The 17,846-nt window shown below is 51.1% G+C and overlaps 1 protein-coding gene across 3 annotated transcripts in view; it reads left to right on the forward strand.

The window, feature by feature from the left end:
- The first annotated feature begins 1,202 nt into the window (after positions 1 to 1,202).
- The window catches only part of STAB1 (stabilin 1), a 116,982-nt gene continuing 100,338 nt past the window's right edge, over positions 1,203 to 17,846 (forward strand). The window contains exons 1-10 of one of the 3 annotated variants that reach the window (XM_089781061.1): positions 1,203 to 1,277; positions 1,783 to 1,866; positions 3,381 to 3,546; positions 7,564 to 7,706; positions 10,279 to 10,394; positions 11,833 to 11,918; positions 14,132 to 14,201; positions 15,318 to 15,413; positions 15,906 to 16,022; positions 17,454 to 17,650. In XM_089781061.1, the coding sequence (XP_089637187.1) occupies positions 3,466 to 3,546; positions 7,564 to 7,706; positions 10,279 to 10,394; positions 11,833 to 11,918; positions 14,132 to 14,201; positions 15,318 to 15,413; positions 15,906 to 16,022; positions 17,454 to 17,650 (906 nt within the window). In that variant the 5' untranslated portion in view covers positions 1,203 to 1,277; positions 1,783 to 1,866; positions 3,381 to 3,465. Of the gene's footprint in view, positions 1,278 to 1,780; positions 1,867 to 3,380; positions 3,547 to 7,563; positions 7,707 to 10,278; positions 10,395 to 11,832; positions 11,919 to 14,131; positions 14,202 to 15,317; positions 15,414 to 15,905; positions 16,023 to 17,453; positions 17,651 to 17,846 lie in introns of those variants that run through there. The other 2 variants (XM_075939381.2, XM_075939382.2) reach the window with 2 other exon arrangements.

Here is a 17,846-nt window from a genome sequence, read left to right on the forward strand (position 1 = left end):
AGAATATGATCTGAAGAAGTGGGTCTGCCCCAGGAAAGTTCATCACCTAATAAACCACCTTGTTAGTCTTTAAAGTGCTCCAAGACTTGGTTTTTGTGTGTGTTTTTTTTGTATATGATGAAACAAAAAACAGGATTTTGTAGCACTTTAAAGACTAACAAGATGGTTTATTAGATGATGAGCTTTCGTGGGCCAGACCCACTTCCTCAGATCAAATAGTGGAAGAAAATAGTCACAGCCATATATACCAAAGGATACAATTTAAAAAAATGAACACACATGAAAAGGACAAATCACATTTCAGAACCGAAGGGGGATGCGGGTCGGGGGGGGGGGGAGAAGGAAGGTACATGTCTGTGAGTTAATATTAGAGGTGGGGAAAGGTAGATGTCTGTGAGCTAATGGTATTAGAGGTGATAATTGGGGAAGCTATCTTTGTAATGGGTAAGGTAGTTGGTGTGTGTGTTGAGCCCCCCGCGGTGAGTGTCGAATTTTAGCATGAATGACAGTTCAGAGGATTCCCTTTCAAGTGCAGATTTGAAAGTCTTCTGGAGTAGGATGCAGGTGATTAGGTCGTTGAGACAATGTCCTTTCTGGTTGAAATGGCAAGAAACTGTTTTTTCTTTGTGATCCTGTCTGATATCTGTTTTGTGGGCATTGATCCTTTGGCGAAGTGTCTGAGACGTTTGTCCAATGTACATAGCAGATGGACACTTTCGGCACATGATAGCATAGATTATATTTCTGGATGCGCAGGAATGTGTATATGATGTGAGACTATTTGTATATGATGTGAGACTAAGTTCAGCTATATGTAGTGGGGATTACAGAGAGCATTGGACTTGTTCCTAGAAACCTTACTTTCACCAAGAACGACTACTTATAAGAAGTAACACGACTGAACACGACTAGTAACGTGACTGGGGCTCGTAGTTTTAGCCCTTTAACTTTTTGACTGCCATGTGGTAGCGGTGTGGCAGCAAACAAAGCCCATGTATTTTAGCAGATAACTTTATTTTATACCAGACCTATCCTATTGCTCTGATCTTCCTGGTGAGGCGGCAGGTCATCTACAATGAGCTTGGGAAGTGTTCGCTCTAGGGTAGCTGGCCTGTTTCCTCAGGAAACTGAGGTACTTTCTCTGTTGTTGAGGGGAGGGCCTTCACAGGGGGAAGGGTAACCCAAACAGGATGTCTGTCAGTTGGGGGACCCAGGAGCCTGCGAGGATGGTCACGGTTGGGCTGGAGGGGGAGATTGCTTTTCATCCACACAGAAAGGTGAGGCAGGACTTCCCGGTCGGGAACCTCTTCAGGCTGCTGGCCCTTTCTGCTTGGGATCTACGGAGGCCACAGGAGAATTTGCTCTCGAGGAGGAGGCCAGAGTGGGGTGGGCACAGAGCGGGAGAGATGATGGCTGAAGAGGAGCAGGGCTGGGTGATATTGATGTTGGAAGAGGGGAGGCCGGATGCATCACCTTCCCTTCCCCCTCTCCCCAATATTAGCTTGTCTTTTGGCCACTGCCACCTCCTGTCAGCCTCTGTCCCAGCACGGGGTCTGTGCTGGCACCGGCTGCCGCCCCTTAGGTGTGGCGCGAAGGCTGGCTCTCCCCAGTCCTCCTCCCTGATGGGCTGCCCACCTGGCCCTAGTCCCAGGGTTACAGTTGCATCCTGGGGCAAATGGAGTGAATCAACTTGTCAGGCTAGCAGGGAGTGGTGGAGCTGGGACGACTTATACAGGCCGGGGAATCGTTTTTTGCTTTATTTGTTTCCTGTTGCAGTGAGAGAGAGAGAGAGAGAGAGAGAGCACCGCTCTTCGTCAGCCGGTACCTCTGCTGGAGGGGAGAGGAGGGAGCCAGTTACCAGCGTTAGTAAGTCCAGTATCTGTTACGTTTCTATTTTGGGTCCTGTCTTGGGGAGATGTGTATGTCAAGTACCATCTAGTAAAACGTGCTCTGGGAGTGTGTACATGCAAGGTGCTATACAAGTATTAAATACAAATACGCACTGTCAGTGTTGTGCACACTCATTCAAAATGGACTGATTTGCTTTTATGGACGCATTTGAATGTCACTGTCATAGTATAATAGCATCTACAGCTAAGAGCAACAAGAATGATGAAGGTCTAGAGAACATGAGCTAGGAGGGAAGACTGACAGAAATGGGCTTGTTTAGTTTGGAAAGGAGAAGACTGAGAGGGGACATGAGAGCGGTTTTCAAGTATCTAAAAGAGTGTGACAAGGAGGCGGGAGAAAAATTGTTCTCCATGGCCTCTGAGGATAGGATAAGCAGCAGTGGGCTTAAACTGCAGCAAGGGAGGTTTAGGTTGGCCATTAGGAAAAAGTTCCTAACTGTCAGGCTGGTTAAACACTGGAATGAATTGCCTAAGGAGGTTGTGGAATCTCCATCACTGGAGATAGTTAAGAGCAGGTTAGACAGACATCTATCAGGGATGATCTTAGACAGTGCTTGGTCCTGCCGTGAGGGCAGGGGACTGGACTGGACTGAACTAGACGGCCTCTCGAAGTCCCTTCCAGTTCTAGTCTGCTATGATTCTATTTGGACACATTCTTGCATTCGTTAAATACAGTGAATGCTATTAGTAGATAAAACAATTGTCAAACACGTTGTGAATCTTCTTAAATATTCTGCACTGCCCCCAGCAAGAGTGATTTAGTGGCAAACTATGCAAGGCCAACCATGTCCCTTAAATTTCAGGGCTTGATTATGCAAAGTGTTAAACACCTCGTCTGTGAAGTAATTGGGTTTCCAGTAACAAGTTTGGAAAATAATGACTATATAGCATAGCTGGTATGCTAAATGTAACACTCTTCTTGTTGAGCAACTTGTGCATTTTAAATAAACATCAAATCCCAACAAAGGGGCCCATTATGGTTTATGTGCATTATCTTTATTACATACCATATAGACCATCTGCAAAGAGTTGCCGTATAGAACAAATATCTGCTGCCACATGGAATGGGTGGATGTTTTTTCGTTGGCTTGTATTATCAGCAACGAAACAAAATTCATGGGCCATCCAGATTCCACAGTGTATCTTTTGCCATTTGGAATTGCCTCCAGTTAAGGATACAGTTAACATATTTCATTCCAATCAGTTGAAAACGAAGGATTTCCTTCCATCTGTTTTGAACTGATATGTGGGAGGAAATCCGTAGATGTTCCTGTTTTCAGTAAACCACCTACTTACAGGGTTGTGTGTGTGTGTGTGTGGGGGGGGGGGGGAAGCTGTTGTTGACTCATGTTTGACATTAAAAGTAGCAGAATAATTTCTGTATACTTTGGAATAGGAGATCCAGCTTTTGAAAGTATTTTCTCCCTGTTTGTGTAACCTCTAGTTTTTCTTGGATCTGATTCTTAGTAGGCGGTCTTATCTTACAGAAATTGCATCCTCTACACCAACACGCTCCCCCCCCCCCCTTCAAGAAAAGGGTCCCATCTGTAAAAGCATGAAAATGCGTCCGCCTGGGTTGCTGTTTTCCTTCTTAGCAGCATGGTTCCTTTCCACAGCGGACGGTCAGAGTTGGAAGGTAAGTTTGTAAATCTTTGTTTGAGTTAAATGGTTGCGGGACAATTACTCATTTTCAGATGGCTGCTGTTACCAAAATGATTTCAATGTGGATTATCATTTGTTGACTCGCCTCCTTAATTAAGCTTAAAGATGATCTATTACCGTGCTTCTGCATGTATAAACATCCGTAGCCTATACGGTACACGAAAAGTTAAGGATATGGGTTTTGCTAGGTCTTGTCTCAGCTTTGATTTACCCATTCTCAGCATTGAATGCAGAGCATACAATGGCAACGTGAGAACTGTGGGCCCAATTCTGTGAAAAGCCTCAGCCGCCTCGACTCCTGCTAGTTTTGGGGGAGCTTTTGCTCCTGTCAGGATTGGGCCCGAAAAACGCCATGTAGAATTTCCTCAGTGTTTTCCAAAAGTGTTTCTAAACTGCAGCTGTTGGAGAAGTTGGCAGGAAAATGCTTCAGGCTGACACTGTGCCCAGGGTGGGTGTGTAAGTGGCATGTCTTTGCGCTCTCAAGAGAGATGGGGAAGATACCCTGTTTCTAGCCCAACAGAAGCAAAATCCAATCCCAGGTGTGCCCAGAAGAGTATGAGCAGGGGCTACTTGTTCAAACCAGACAGTGTCACCGTCTCCGTGAATGAACAAACGACAACTTCGCTGTGAAAGGGTTGCGACAGGTTTTTTTTTAATTGTAAGATTTTACAGTAAATGCTTAAAAACGTGCAATTGACATCTCTCCCCTTAACAGATAGATACATCCCATCATTGCCTTGCACACTGGTTGGTCAGAGAGCTGCTTGGAAGTGCTAGATAGCAGACTTAGTTATTATAGAGTTGCTTGTGTGTAATTTGCTCAGAGATCCACCTAGGTGAATACTTCACGCTGTTCACACTTCAGATCTCAGCGGCTTGATGCAACAGGGACAACATTGTAATGCGTTTCTTGGCAGTGGCTGTATGAGTAATAGGAAACGTTTTCCTTTTGACAGATTTTTGTTTTGTTTGGGTTCAGACATCCAGCTTAGTTTTCATGTTGAGCAGCATTGTCTAGAAGACTGAACATGTTGCTTTATTTAGACTGGTTTTCAGCTCTGGGGTGGCTTGTTAATTCATATGACAAAGTGCCTGCTGCCGTTGCGTTTCTCCTCTGAGCTGTGGCAGCGCTGCCATAGGCGGTGGAAAGAGAGACCTTAACTCTGAGCAAAGGGCGCGACGGATGTCTATCTGTCTAAAAAAAGAAGAGGCAGAATACAGAAAGTGCATTCAAATCCCCGAGCGCCAGCTTTTATAAACTGATCAAAGCCGGGTGCAGTGCAAAATTGGAGGGGCTCTGGAAAGAATTCTGCTGTGAACAAGGAATCTGTGCGTGTCATGCCTTTCAGCCATGCTTTTCCAGGTGCTCTGGAAAGGCTGATGCAAAGGGAGTAGGTGGGGAAACTGACATGCAGTGAGTGTAAGTGACTTGCCAAAGGCCACGTGGTGAAACAGTTTCAGAGCTGGAACGCTGATCTTCTGTCCTACAGCCCCAGGCTCCAGCCACCGCTGGTGCTTTCCCTTGCCTTGTTTTCCACAGGTGGTCCCTAAATAACCCCGTTCCCCTGCGCACCACTCTGCCCATTCTCTGCAGACTGGGACCTTTCATAGTCGCTTCCTGATGAGTCCTCCTCTTCAGACACAGGCCGCACATTCCCCTTTCCCTAGCCGCTCTACCCAGGCAGGCCTCAGGCCTGTCCTCCACACCAGCCTCGGCCACCGCTTGCCCAGCAGAGCTGAGCTGGCCGAGTGTAGGACGGGTGGGGGTGTCCTTTCTTTTGGGGAGGACTGTCAGTAACGGCACCGTGCTACAAAGGCCACAGATTAATCCGTCCCATCAGCAGTGCTTAGGAGACGTGGGCGGAGTGAAAGAGGAGCACGGTGTGCTCTAGTAGCCTGGGACTCCGAAAACCTGGGTTCCCTGCCTGACTCTGCCACTGTCCTGCAGCCTGGCCTTGGGCGGGTTTCTTCACACCTCTTTTCCGCCCGCCCTTCGTCTTGTCTGTTTAGAAAACAAGCTCTCTGCAGCAGGGCACGGTGTTTGTGCGGCGCCGAGCGCACTGGGGCCTTGTGGGAGCCTCCCTGGGCTACTCACATGCTAATAAACACCAGCAGGTTTGTGTTTCCCTCAGCCTGGCAGGTTTGCTGCAGAGCCTTAGAAGTAGGGCCCAAGTTCATATCCCTGTGGATATAAATAGGTACCCACAGGGTTCTCCTGGGTACCGGTCGATAGCCGCGTCCACGAGTATACGTTTGTATTCTTACAGGGCTCTCCTTAGAAGTAAACTCCAGTGCATGGAAATCTATGCCAGCATTTTTGACACTCTCCTGGAAATAGGAAAGTTTCCCAACCCTCCAGGGATTTGAGAGAGAGAGCGCAGCCCAAAGGCGCTCCCCCTTCCTGCCGCCCCGGAGAAGCAGGCCCAGTGGGCTGGGGGCGGGGGCAGGGCAGAGCCGCTGCCCCGGTGGTTGGGGATGAGGGGTGGACACTTGCTGCCGCCACCTGACACCGAGCCCGTGACCCTCGGGCTCGGGAGGAGCAAGGGGGTGGGGCAGGGGCAGGGCAGAGCCAGAGGCAGGGCAGGTGCAAGGCCTGTGGCAGGGGTGCTGCTGTGGGCCTGACGCCTGGGGCACTGCTGGGAGGGGGTTGCCCCAGGCCCACATCCCCCTACAGGTGGCCCTGTCCCCTCCCTTCCCTGGCTAGACTGTCAGTTCCAGCACTGGTTTTTGTAATGGCTACACCGGCTCACCTGGAACTGGACTGAGTTAGGGCTGTAATAGTGCAGTCGATTAACCGAGAAGCAAAAGCATATAGGTTAATGCTATAGACCCACACCCACCAATACGTTTTTTTAGCTGGCTGGCCAGCAGTCTGGCTCAGTCCCGGCTTGCAATGGATCAGAGACCTACCCCTATTGCAGCTCTGCATTTACAGTGTATTAGGAAGGAGACAGGCAGCCCAGCCCGGTTCTGGCTCATGCCGGGTCTGGGAGCTCAGACACCCCCACCGCCAGACAGGTTGCCTAGGGCGCCGCTGGCCCAGGTGCCCGATGCTGATGTCACGGCCATTGACGGCCGTGCAGGCGGGGGCGCTAATCACGCCTCTGCCTAGGGCGCCAGCTGCCGCAGCCGGCCTTAGGCCATTCCTGCTGCCACCCCTGTATCAGAGGCAGCAGTGCGAGGTGACAGGCAGCCGGTCCGTGAGAGGAACTGGTTTCTAAACAGGCTCCCCTCACGGACCAGCTCCCGCCTGGTACCCTAGGCTGCTGCATCTGATCCAGAGGCAGCAGTGTGGAGTGGCAGGGGTCCTCGGGAGCGGGGCCGGAGCGCACTGGCTGCCGGTCCCAACCCCGGGGACTAGAGAATACTCGAGTAACCGCTAAGAATTCATGAGGTAACTGGACTATTCAATTAACCAATACTTGACATCCCTGGTTCGCTTCACTTCAGACTGTCGTTTGGCAGTGAAGTCGCTACTGACCTGGATCGAATCTGGCGTGAAGGGGAAAGGCGCTGCTTCCTCCTTCCAACCCCCTAACAAATGACGCTGCATTGGTAGAGGTTTGGCTGCTCCCGAGAGAAACGGGACAGAAATAGACACCCAAACTCGATGGGCTGAAAGCTGCTGGAGAAAGAGACCAATCCCAATGAGGAGCAAAGTCAGCATCTAACTTCATCGTTGTTTTATAATAAGAAACGTTCCCCACTAACCTGGGTGACTCCGGTCAGCCCCCAGAGTAACGGTGATTTGCCCTGGGACTCAGCCTGGATCGAAGCGGGGGAGCACGCTACTACCAGCAGAAAGCCATGATTAAGCTTGTCTGCATTGGTGGTTTGCCCTGACGTAACTCCACTGACGGCCTGCTGGCCACCTGGGCTGAAATCCCCAGTGTAAACCGGGGTCCTCAGGGTGGAGAGATACTGGGGGCAGGAGAAAGCAGCAGCAGAAGGTCACAGTTTAATGCTTTGCTTTTTTTTTTTTTTTTTACAGTTGAAATCCATGCACTGCAACGTCAGGACGATGTTCATGTGGACGGCACCGTGCACCTCCTGTGTTCTGGCCATGGGCCACAAAGTGCAGTGTTTGAAAGGGTGGACACCGGTGAGCCCTAGCCTAGGACTGAGAAGTTGCAGGTAAGGCCTAGCTCCCTGCTCAGGCTGCCTTATCCGCCTCCCGGGCCGTTCCATGCCTCACATTTACAGTGCGGACGCACATGTGAGCCGGCGTTCCCAGGCATGCTGCTTGTGGGCTGGGGAAAAGGCTTGCCCTGTAGAAGACCAAAGGAAGATGGATGTGGCTGGTTCCTTCCATTGGGTGGGAGGCAATATAATTCTGGCATAGGGTCAAAGAGGAGGCACGGCTTACATATGTGTGCGCGTGGTCATGTGTATCGATGCAGCTAGCAGGGTATTTAACACTCATCTTGAAGACGTCAGAGAACTGAACAGGCATTAAGTCCTTACACTTCACAACCTAGTGGTGGAAAGTCGCCCAAATTATGAAATTGGAGGGCCCAGAGTTAAATACCAAAAACGTACAATAAAAGCGACCTGACGTTCAGCGATCGAGCATCCGCAGATTCACCTGGGATCAGGCCGGCCTCGCAGGTCACTCTAAAACTCAAGTCCCTTTTATTTAGGGGCCTAAATGTGAGACGGGGGCCACCACATGTGATCCCTGTGTGGTCACAGGGCTCTACACACACACAAGTTGCAGGACTGGGGTGTGGCGTCCTTAATTCTAGGCACCCCCGATGAAAAATGTTGGTGCCTGTGATTTGTCCGAGGTCACACGTGGAGTCCGTGACCGATTCGGTTTTAGAACCCAGGAGCAGTCGCATCTCCTCCGTTCTGGCAGCCAAGCCAAACTTGGAATTTTTCTAGTCCTCTTGTTTCCCCTTTTGACACCATGCTTGTCCCTGTGCTATCATAGAATCCTAGGGCTTGAAGAGACCTCAGGAGTCATCAAGTCCAGCCCCCTGCCCAAGGCAGGACCAACCCAACTAAATCAACCCGGCCAGGGCTTTGTCAAGCCGAGACTTAAACACCTCTAGGGATGGAGATTCCACCACCGCCCTAGGTAACCCATTCCAGGGCTTCACCACCCTCCTAGGGAAATAGTTTTTCCTAATATCCTACCTAGACTTCCCCCACTGTTCCCTGGACTCCTTCTGAAAAGCTGTGCTCGCTTCTGTAGCTTAGCTGTAATTGGCCAAGGATGATGGGCAAATGAATTTACCAGAAGGTGGAACAAAGCCAGGGCACTGTAGATGACCATCTGCACAGCTAATCAATAGTGAACTTCAGCAGCTAACATGGAGCTCCATGGTCCACTGTGTTCTGTGGCTGGAAAGCTTTTAAAAATAGCCCCAGGCACTTAGCAGTTATTGCAGGTATATTCGGCGCTCAGACAGCCCCGATGGGAGAAGTGCACGTGCGGAACCAGGAGGTAGAGTTGAGTCCGTGAAAGGTTAGCTCCTGGCCACAGACACATTGACGGGACCAATAACACAACTGGGCTTTCACAGTTTCTCGTATTTCCTTGGTATGTGATGGCGATTCCATGCACACGCCCGGTGAGGGAGGGTCCCTCGGTGATGAGCCGGTGCGCTAAATGGTTTGGCAAACAGAGGGAAGGGGCGGGGGGGGGGGGGAGGCTTGCAGGGCGATCATACAGCTCAGGGCGCAAGGGGCTTGTTCCAGGTAGCACGGTGGCCAAGTTGGGAACTGACCCCAAAATGCCTGGGTCCCCACCAGCAAATAGTCACTTGGAACTCAGCGCTCTGCGCTACTGTGCTGGGAATCTCCCACCTGCCCATAGTATCATCCCTCTGGCGGAAGTGGGGCAAGGGAGCTGGTGTGAAGTCAGCGGTGCCTGCTCGCCTGCCACCGCACGGCCACTAGAGCCCCTTCCCAGCCCCCTGTGACCTTAGGAGGCTTGGTCCCAATAGACTTGACCTCTCCCGTGAATATTTCATTAGTCCTGTGGGATTGCAAATATCAAGGAGGGCGGATATGCTTGGAGATGGTACAGCCCGTTCAGAGCTCTGAAGATGAAGACTAGGACTCATAACTTGATCCAATACAGGGTGAACCTCTCGAGTCTGGCACCCTCAGGATTTGACTGATTCCAAACCAGAGCATTTTCCAGACCACAGGAGGTCGATATTGTCCAGCAGCCTTGCCAAAACTTCCATTGCTTATTGGGCTGTTAGAAGACATTTAGGGATATGTTAGAGCTAAATAATAGCGCAGAACACTTGAGAGCCAGGACTGAGAACTGTAAACAAACTTTATGGCACAGTGGGAAACTTGGCCACTCCCATGAAAAGTGGCCGTCCAGCTAACGAAAATCATTCCAGACAACAGATGTTTCTGGACCAGAGAGGTTCAACCTGTATTTAATAAGAAGCTAGCGAATTGATAGGAGCCCTTGCATAATATAACCTCTTCAGCCTGTGTTGCCCTCTTCAGGCGATTTGTAGCTGTTTGCACCAGCTAGAGATTCTGGTGTGCTCATGATTTTATGCCCCAGGACACTGTATTGCACTCTTCATTTGTATGGAGTGGCTTTCAACAGTTTAGTTGGTTTGGATTAAAACAAAAATAAATCTACCCTCACGGTCCTGTCAAGTCCAAACCATTCAGAATAGTTGAGTCCCAAACGATTTGCTAGAATCACTGCTCTTGGATTTTTCTCTTTAAGATACACGGTCAAGCTTGGAGAAGAGACCCTTTCCCTCCCAGGCTGCACTCACATGTGTAAGAAGGAAATTGAGGAGAAAAAATGCTGCCCAGGATTCTGGGGTACTGAGTGCTATGGTAGGTTCTTCAGTCGTTCGTGGGTCTTTCCAGCCAATGGCAGGTCAACATCCGGCCCTAGAATGACCAGTCCTGCAGTACAACTCCAGGAGGAGTGATTGGTTTTCAGGGTTCTCTCTCCTGTTTCCCAGACACTTAGACTGGATCCTAAGATTTTTAGCACCTATTTCGGGATGTTTGACAGTCTTGGGGAGGGACTCTCCACCACCTTGCCCCCCGCCTCCCACATGATTAGAGCCCTGTTGTGGTCTCATTGCTGGCACAGCTCCCTTTGCAGAAGTTGCTCTTCTTTTAACAAATGTGTTCATAAAGAGAATTTTTATTTAAGAAATTTCCCAAGCAAAAGAGAGAGATTCCCTTCTGGGAACGTCTGTGCCTACCCTGCTATGTGCTCAGCAGCTAGTTGTCTCTACCACAACTATAACCGCCTGAAGTCTCCAACTGAGTGAAAATAACCAACCCTCAGTTACATTTCAGATCACGCCATTTGAATCTGAAAATCTTTGGCTCGTTCCCTGTGGTTGGTTTAGCACCTTCTGGCTGCGGGGAAGGCCTAGAAGCTGGATTACGGAAACTGTGTCTACATACTGTCTGTGTAACTTGTGTTGCACTGGGGTGTGAAAAACCCACCCCCAAGTTACACTGACATAAGCGCTCGTGTGCCCAGCCCTGTGTCAGCAGGAGACGCTCCTGCTGCTCATGAAGGCGGGTCTTCTGTACTGACAGGAGAGCGCTCGCTTGTCGGCACAGAGCGTCTTCACCAGTTGTGCTGCCTCAGCGCAACAGCTGTGCCACGGCAGGGCTGTACGTATAGACGTGCCCTGAGTCACAAGAGGCATGTCCCCCGTTCTTGCCAGCCCAGTTGAAAATAAAAGGGCTGCACATTTCTGGAAAGGACCTGAAGTGAGGCGATTCCTAGTCTGCTGTCAGCCTAGGGTGGCTTGACTAAGCATCCGGACTCGGTGGGAGCATAGCTGGCTCAAAAGGCCAAGCATAATGCTTTCAAAAGTCGGCACCCCATGTTTGGCGGATCCATTTGGAGATGGGGGCTTCAGAGGTGCTGCCCACCCAGAGCTCCAGCGAGAGCACTTCTGAAAAAGCGGGCCCAAAACTGAGCTCCAACTTGACTGGCCTCTCCAGAATATTCTGCAGAACCCTGTTCAGGTTTTCCCTGTTCTAATGGAGCTAAGATCAGAGGCAAAGGCCCAGCTATCCAAAGAGCTGAATGTCCTCGGTCTCCTTGGCCCAAGTTAATTACAGCGCCTTAGAGACTTTTAGAGCTCTTTGTCCCTCATGAATAACGTTTTTCCTCTGCCGACAGAAAAACAAAGTCATTAATGATCCAGTGGAGCTAGCACCCTCCCCCTTTGTCAACACAATGGAAGCCCCCTCGGGCAGATGTTTCATTCTTTCTGAGTCCATTTGTTTGCTTTGCCAGAATGCCCTGGTGGATCTGACACGCCCTGCAGTGGCCGTGGGACCTGTCTGGATGGTATCACGAGGAATGGGACCTGTATCTGTCAGGTCAGTATGGGGGGGCGTTGGGAGGAAACGTGAGGGAGATGTAGAGACCCAGTGCAGGACTAGCAGGGAAAGTGTTAACCCTCTGGCTGGACAAAAGGGCGCCGCTGCTTTCGAGGAGGGTGTGGATTTGTCGGGGTGCAGGGCCAATGTGTTCCCTGATGCAGCAAAGCCTGGGTGCGTTGGTGAGAGCTGGAGAAGGTCTCTAGGAAGAGCTGAAGCTGACCAATGTGATGGGGAGGGAGGGGGGATTTCCCTCATTCCTTCAGTGACAGAAGCGGTGTGTTCTACCTCCCCGTGGGCCGAAAGAAGCCCTGGCGTGCTTGGCCCTTAATGAAGAGGAGGGATAGCTCAGTGTTCAGAGCAGTGGCCTGCTAAACCCAGGGTTGTGAGTTCAGTCCTTGAGGGAGCCATTTAGGGAACTGGGGCAAAATCTGTCAGGGATGGTGCTTGGTCCGGCTTTGAGGGCAGGGGATGGACCTCCCAAGGTCCCTTTAAGTTCTACGAGATAGGTTTATCTTCTTTCACATCTTTTTTTTTTCCCCTCTGACAATCATGTGCACCAGCAAGGAGTTGAGGGTTGATCCCCTCAGAGGTGGTTAGCGGCCTATCTCCCATCAGCATGCCTTTGAGGGTCTGGGCCTTACCAGTTCTGCCCCCCTCAGGCCACCCCATGGGCCCTGTCCAGCGTGCTGGTGGGGATCTTGGGTACCTGTTCCTCTGACAAACTCTTTCAAAAGGTGGAGGGCGTAAGGGGCCTCTGTGCTGCTCGTCTGTGGGGCTCCCATGGATTCAGGTCAGTACTGCCCCGCACACCAGACTTGTGGAAACAAGCTAAAGAAATACTCCTTCTGCCAGAGCTTGAATGTGCATGTGGCGCTCACCAGGAAGAACATAAGAGCGGCCAGACTGGGTCAGACCAAAGGTCCATCTAGCCCAGTATCCTGTCTACCATGGAGGCCTATGCCAGATGCCCCAGAGGGAGGGATCACAACAGGGAATCCTCACGTGATGGGAATCCCCGTTCCTGCCATTCATTTCCTGACAGAGGCTAGGACACCATTCCTACCCATCTGTCCAATAGCCATGGATGGACCTAACATCCATGAATCTATCTAGCCCTTTTTTGAACCCTGTTAAAGTCCTGGCCTTCACCACATCCTCTGGCAAGGAGTTCCACAGGTTGACTGTGCACTGCATGAAGAAAAACTTCCTTGTGTTTGTTTTAAACCTGCTACTTATTAATTTCATTTGGTGACCTTCCCCCTAGCTCTTATATTATGAGAACAAGTAAACAACTTTTCCTTATTCACTTTTTCCACAGCAGTCATTATTTTATAGACTTCTGTCATCTCCCTCCTTAGTCTCCTTTTTTTAAGCTGAAAAGTCCAAGTCTTTTTAATCTCTCTTCATATTGGACCGGTTCCAAACCTCTAATAATTTTTGTTGCCCTTTTCCAATGCCAATATCTCTTTGGAGAGGAGACCGTGAGGCCCAATTTAAGCATAGCGCTCCCTGACCTTGTTGAGTCCTTCCTTGCTTCAGGTCTTGCAGATGAGATCTGCAGCTGCCTCACTGTACCCACATACACCTCTCAGACCCAGCTGGCACCGGAGACCCCAGGAAGGGTCATAAAAGAATTCACACAGACACAGTGAGGGTTATAGAATCCCAGCTCCACCAGCTGACCCCAGATCTGTGAACTACCCCACGAAAAGGCCTCCGTTTACGACGTATTCTGCAGATCTGCAGAAAAGCTGGTAAAATTCAAAACTGGGTTTAATGTATGTGGCTCGGCACAACTGAACCCGAAAGGAAAGTGGATATAGACATAATTTAGGGCCTGAGATTGAGCCCTGGTCGGTAAATAGAAAAGTCCCATTAACATGAGCGAACTTTGGCTCAAGCCCTCAGAGAGTGAAAGAAGGTGAGAATTTATGCCTTTGTTTCTAGACCTGATACGGGCATTGTTTCTTCAGCAACTGCCAAGGTGGTTCAGCTTTTGGCTCACTGGTAAAATGACATCTGCTGGTCTTTCTCCCCAAGGGCTCTTGGTAGGGCATGTGTGAGCGCCGGGTTCTGTGTTGTCGCCTGATGCGCGAACAGAAAATCCAGAGGCGCAGCAGCGAGCTGAAACAGCAATTCATCATCACGCTGCCACTTGAACCAAGTGGCCCTGTAAGAAAAGGACTGACCATTGGTTTTGGCTCATTTAGGGGCGGTTCGGTGGATCTGCCTGCCAGGATTGTCGGGATGAGAATCTGTTTGGCCCCGACTGTCAATCAGGTAAACCCTCGGGAAGGGGAGGAGCCTAGAAGGGGCGGGGCTGGAGGTGGGGCTGGGGGCTTTCCTCTCCCACCCTTGCCTTCACCGACGGCCCATGAGGCTGGCACGGGAGGGCTTCACTGTGCACAAGCAGGAGCTGGGCTCTGACAAGAACTGCAGCTGTAGCCTTCTCTCCTCAGTCTCCTCCTCCTGGATGAGGCTGTACCACATTGGCCTGGCAGGGAGGGTGCTGGAACCGTGCGCCCACGTGTGCAATGTGGGGCCAGTGGTAGGGTGTCTAAATGCCACATTTGGGTGCAGGAGTCTGCACCGAGGCTTGTTCAGGGCTAGTGCTCCTCACCTCTTCCTGAGTGCCTGGATGTGGGGGTGGGCATCCCTTAGGGCCCATGCTAGGCGCCCCCGCCCCCCAACCATGGCCTTCGCCATTGGTGCTAGGGCGAGCCATGGGCCCTGCTGGGGCATGCTTGTTGCTCCAGCGGTCAGTAAGCAGAGCGGTCATCGCCGCCGTCCCTAGGGCACGCGTGTGGTCTCGGCCACCCGCCCACGGGACAGGCAAGCCGCTGGGCTTTGCGCCACAAGAGCGCTGGCATGGCGAGTGGCGCTGACTCTCTCTGCACCCCCGTCCTTCCATGCCTGTGGGGGGCGGCTGCCTTCCCTGGGGCAGGCGGGGCAGGAGCCAGGACTAGCTGCAACTCCGCAAAGGTTCTGCCCACGTGGTCGAGCATGCTCCTTCCAGGGGAGTGAACCAAGTGCCCCTACCTCCCCCCGCCCTGCCCGGATGCCCCAAGCGGCTCAGCGCTGGTTCGTCCAGTGTTCTTCCTCCACCTTCAGAGGCTGGAGGCAAAGCCTCAGGATGGCTTTGACCTCAGAGTCAAAGGCTACAGTGCGGTTGGCTGTAGACTAAGGTGTCCGGAGGGATGTTAGCTCCAGATGTTAGGAGCTTTGTCCCCTCCTCCCCCGACACACACACAGATACGCTGTAGGTTCGCCCTACTGCAGACCAAAAAGCCTGGATTAGCGTTGTAAGCTTGCAGCGTGTTTTAGTGGCCGTATCCCGGGCTCCCTGTACTGTTCCCTGTGGTGCCGGTACCAGGCTTGTGTGGGTTTCCCTTGCAGTGTGCGACTGTCAGCATGGAGTGTGCAACCACGGGGTCGCTGGCAATGGGAGCTGTACCTGCCACGGAGGTTACACTGGCCCGAAGTGTGACCAAGGTAACTGGCGGCGTTTCCCTCCCTCAGAATGTAGCCGTGGCAGAGCGGAGGGGGCTCTGGTGCCCAGAGGAGATGTTCTGACATAGGAAAGGTGGAGAAGGAGGAGCAATAGTCTCGCCTGGTGGTTACGAAGCTGGGCGAGGACTCGGGAGAGCCAGGAGCCATCCCAGCCCTGAGACCGACTCGGACTGTGATGGTGGGCAAGTCGCACAGCCCTCTCTGGGCCTTGCTTCCTGCTCTGGTCAATGGGGTGAAGGCATCTTTCTTCTGCCCTTTGTCCCCTTCCCTGTCTGGAGTGAAGTCCTGGGTGCGTGTTGCTCTCTGTGCCCCGTGTAACAGGACTCCGGCTCAGCCTGTGCCCTCTCGTGCAAGTGAAACACAACAGTAGTGAGAATCACTTACATTATTTCTTGGCCTCCTCAGATAGCAAGTGGTAACGCCTGGCGGTGTCCGCTGCACCTGAGAGACCCTCCCTTTGTTGTATGATTTCAGAGCTCCCCCCGTGTCAAAAGCTAACCTGCGGGGAGAACAGCCAGTGCGTGAAGACGAACGGACTGGAAACATGCGACTGCAAGCCGGGCTACAGAAAGAAGGGGAGTATCTGCCAAGGTGAGGCGCCCCCCCCCCAGGGGCAAACCCTCCTCAATCTGGACTCACACCCGTCTCCTGCGACTGGTTCCACAGGGCTGCCAGGGACCCACCAAACCCGGCTACACCTCCAGCAGAATGGGGCCGTGTTCTCCAACAGGCCCGGGGCCCCATCCTGCGCCCGCCACGTGGGCAGAACCAAGTGTCCAGGGCTGTTGTGAAGTCTACTGATGTCTAAGAGGCTGCTCCTGGGGCCGGCAGGGGAGCAGGAGGGAGGGAATCGGGCGGGGACAGCTTTCTGGGGGGTTCATGAGTTCCCCGGGAATGATTGTAAGGGATCTCCCGGCGAAATCACGCATTTACTCACGTACCTCGCGGTGGAGTCCCTGGGGTAAGCTCGGGGGTCAATCTACCTCTGTCACCTGAGGCACGCTACCAGTTTGATACAGTCGTGTGCCCCATGGACAGTCAATACGCGACTGGCTGGCGCGAGGCAGGTTTACCCCCCAGCGTGCCATGAACTAAGGGTGCATACGGAGACGTCCTCAATGACTGAATGTTTAGGAACTCCCTGTAACCTGGGCCATAACGGCACTTTTTTCTCTCTGTGCTAGGCTCGTGCGCTAAACTGAAGCAAGGGGATTGTGCTTCTGGGAGACCTTGTTTTAGATCAGTGTTTCTCAACCATTTCTTTTATAAAGTACCCCCTTTACAAAAAATTATAAGTCCCCTCAGTACCTACAGTTTTCAGACACATACAATTTTTTTTCTATCATTGCAACACATTTGTTTAAACAACTTGATCGTAGCAGGCAGGCAATGACATTTTTGGGTATAAAAAGTACAAAAATAATAAAGTGTAAAACTTACAACAAAAATATAGTTTTCTCCAAATTGTGTTGACATCCCCCCCCGACTTCTCTCGAATACCCCTAAAGGTACCCGTACCACTGGTTGAGAAACACTCTTTTACATGATGCAAAATGCAGGACAATGTAGCACTTTAAAGACTAACAAGATGGTTTATTAGATGATGAGATGTAAAACCATGAAACTTCAGTGGCAGCTCCTTGCCATCCTGGAGGTGGCCGTGTATCGTGAATTGATAGCGGTCTTTCCTTCTCCTTTCACTTTTGTTTTACGCTTGCAAATGGCTTTTTCATATGACTAAAAGACACTATGAATTAAACATAAATGAGAGGTGGATAGATTCAAACACCTGGCACTTTTGGTGATTTTCATGGACCATATTTTCAAATGCCCCCAGCGTTTGTGAGCACTTCTTCTCCAAATCCCTCAGTCAAAAAGTCTCTAAAAGTGTGGAAAAGTTTCCCGGTTTAATGGCATAAATTCCACGTCCCCCATTCTTTGTGCATTAGAATGTTTCTGGCTCTGGTTCGTAATCTGGGACTTAGTTATGCTCCCCTCTCTCATCTCTGTGTCTTCTTGTAGCTCAGGACCTTTGTGCTTCATCGCCGTGCTCCCCCTTAGCGGTCTGTAAGACTCTACAGCCAGGGAAATACGACTGCACTTGCAAAGATGGATATCAAGGAGATGGAAAGATATGCCAGCCCATTAATCCCTGTGTTAACAACAACGGAGGCTGCCCTGAAAATTCCACCAACTGTATCTATCAAGGCCCAAACAAGGTAAAGCGCAGAATTGCATCTAACGAATTGGTAGGTGGCAGTAGAAAACCAGCTGAATATTTCTTCCCACAAGCCTCCGTGGGTTGAGTTGCATTGGCCAAAGCTGCTGTTGCAACTTTGGTTTGGCAAGGTCGTCCTGACTCTCTTTGGATGCTCTTGAATGCAAGGGAATCGGGGGGTTGCAGGGTTTCAACTG

Source organism: Pelodiscus sinensis, chromosome 11 (assembly GCF_052426305.1).
Source record: "Pelodiscus sinensis isolate ZL-2025 chromosome 11, ASM5242630v1, whole genome shotgun sequence".
NCBI lineage: Eukaryota > Metazoa > Chordata > Testudines > Trionychidae > Pelodiscus > Pelodiscus sinensis.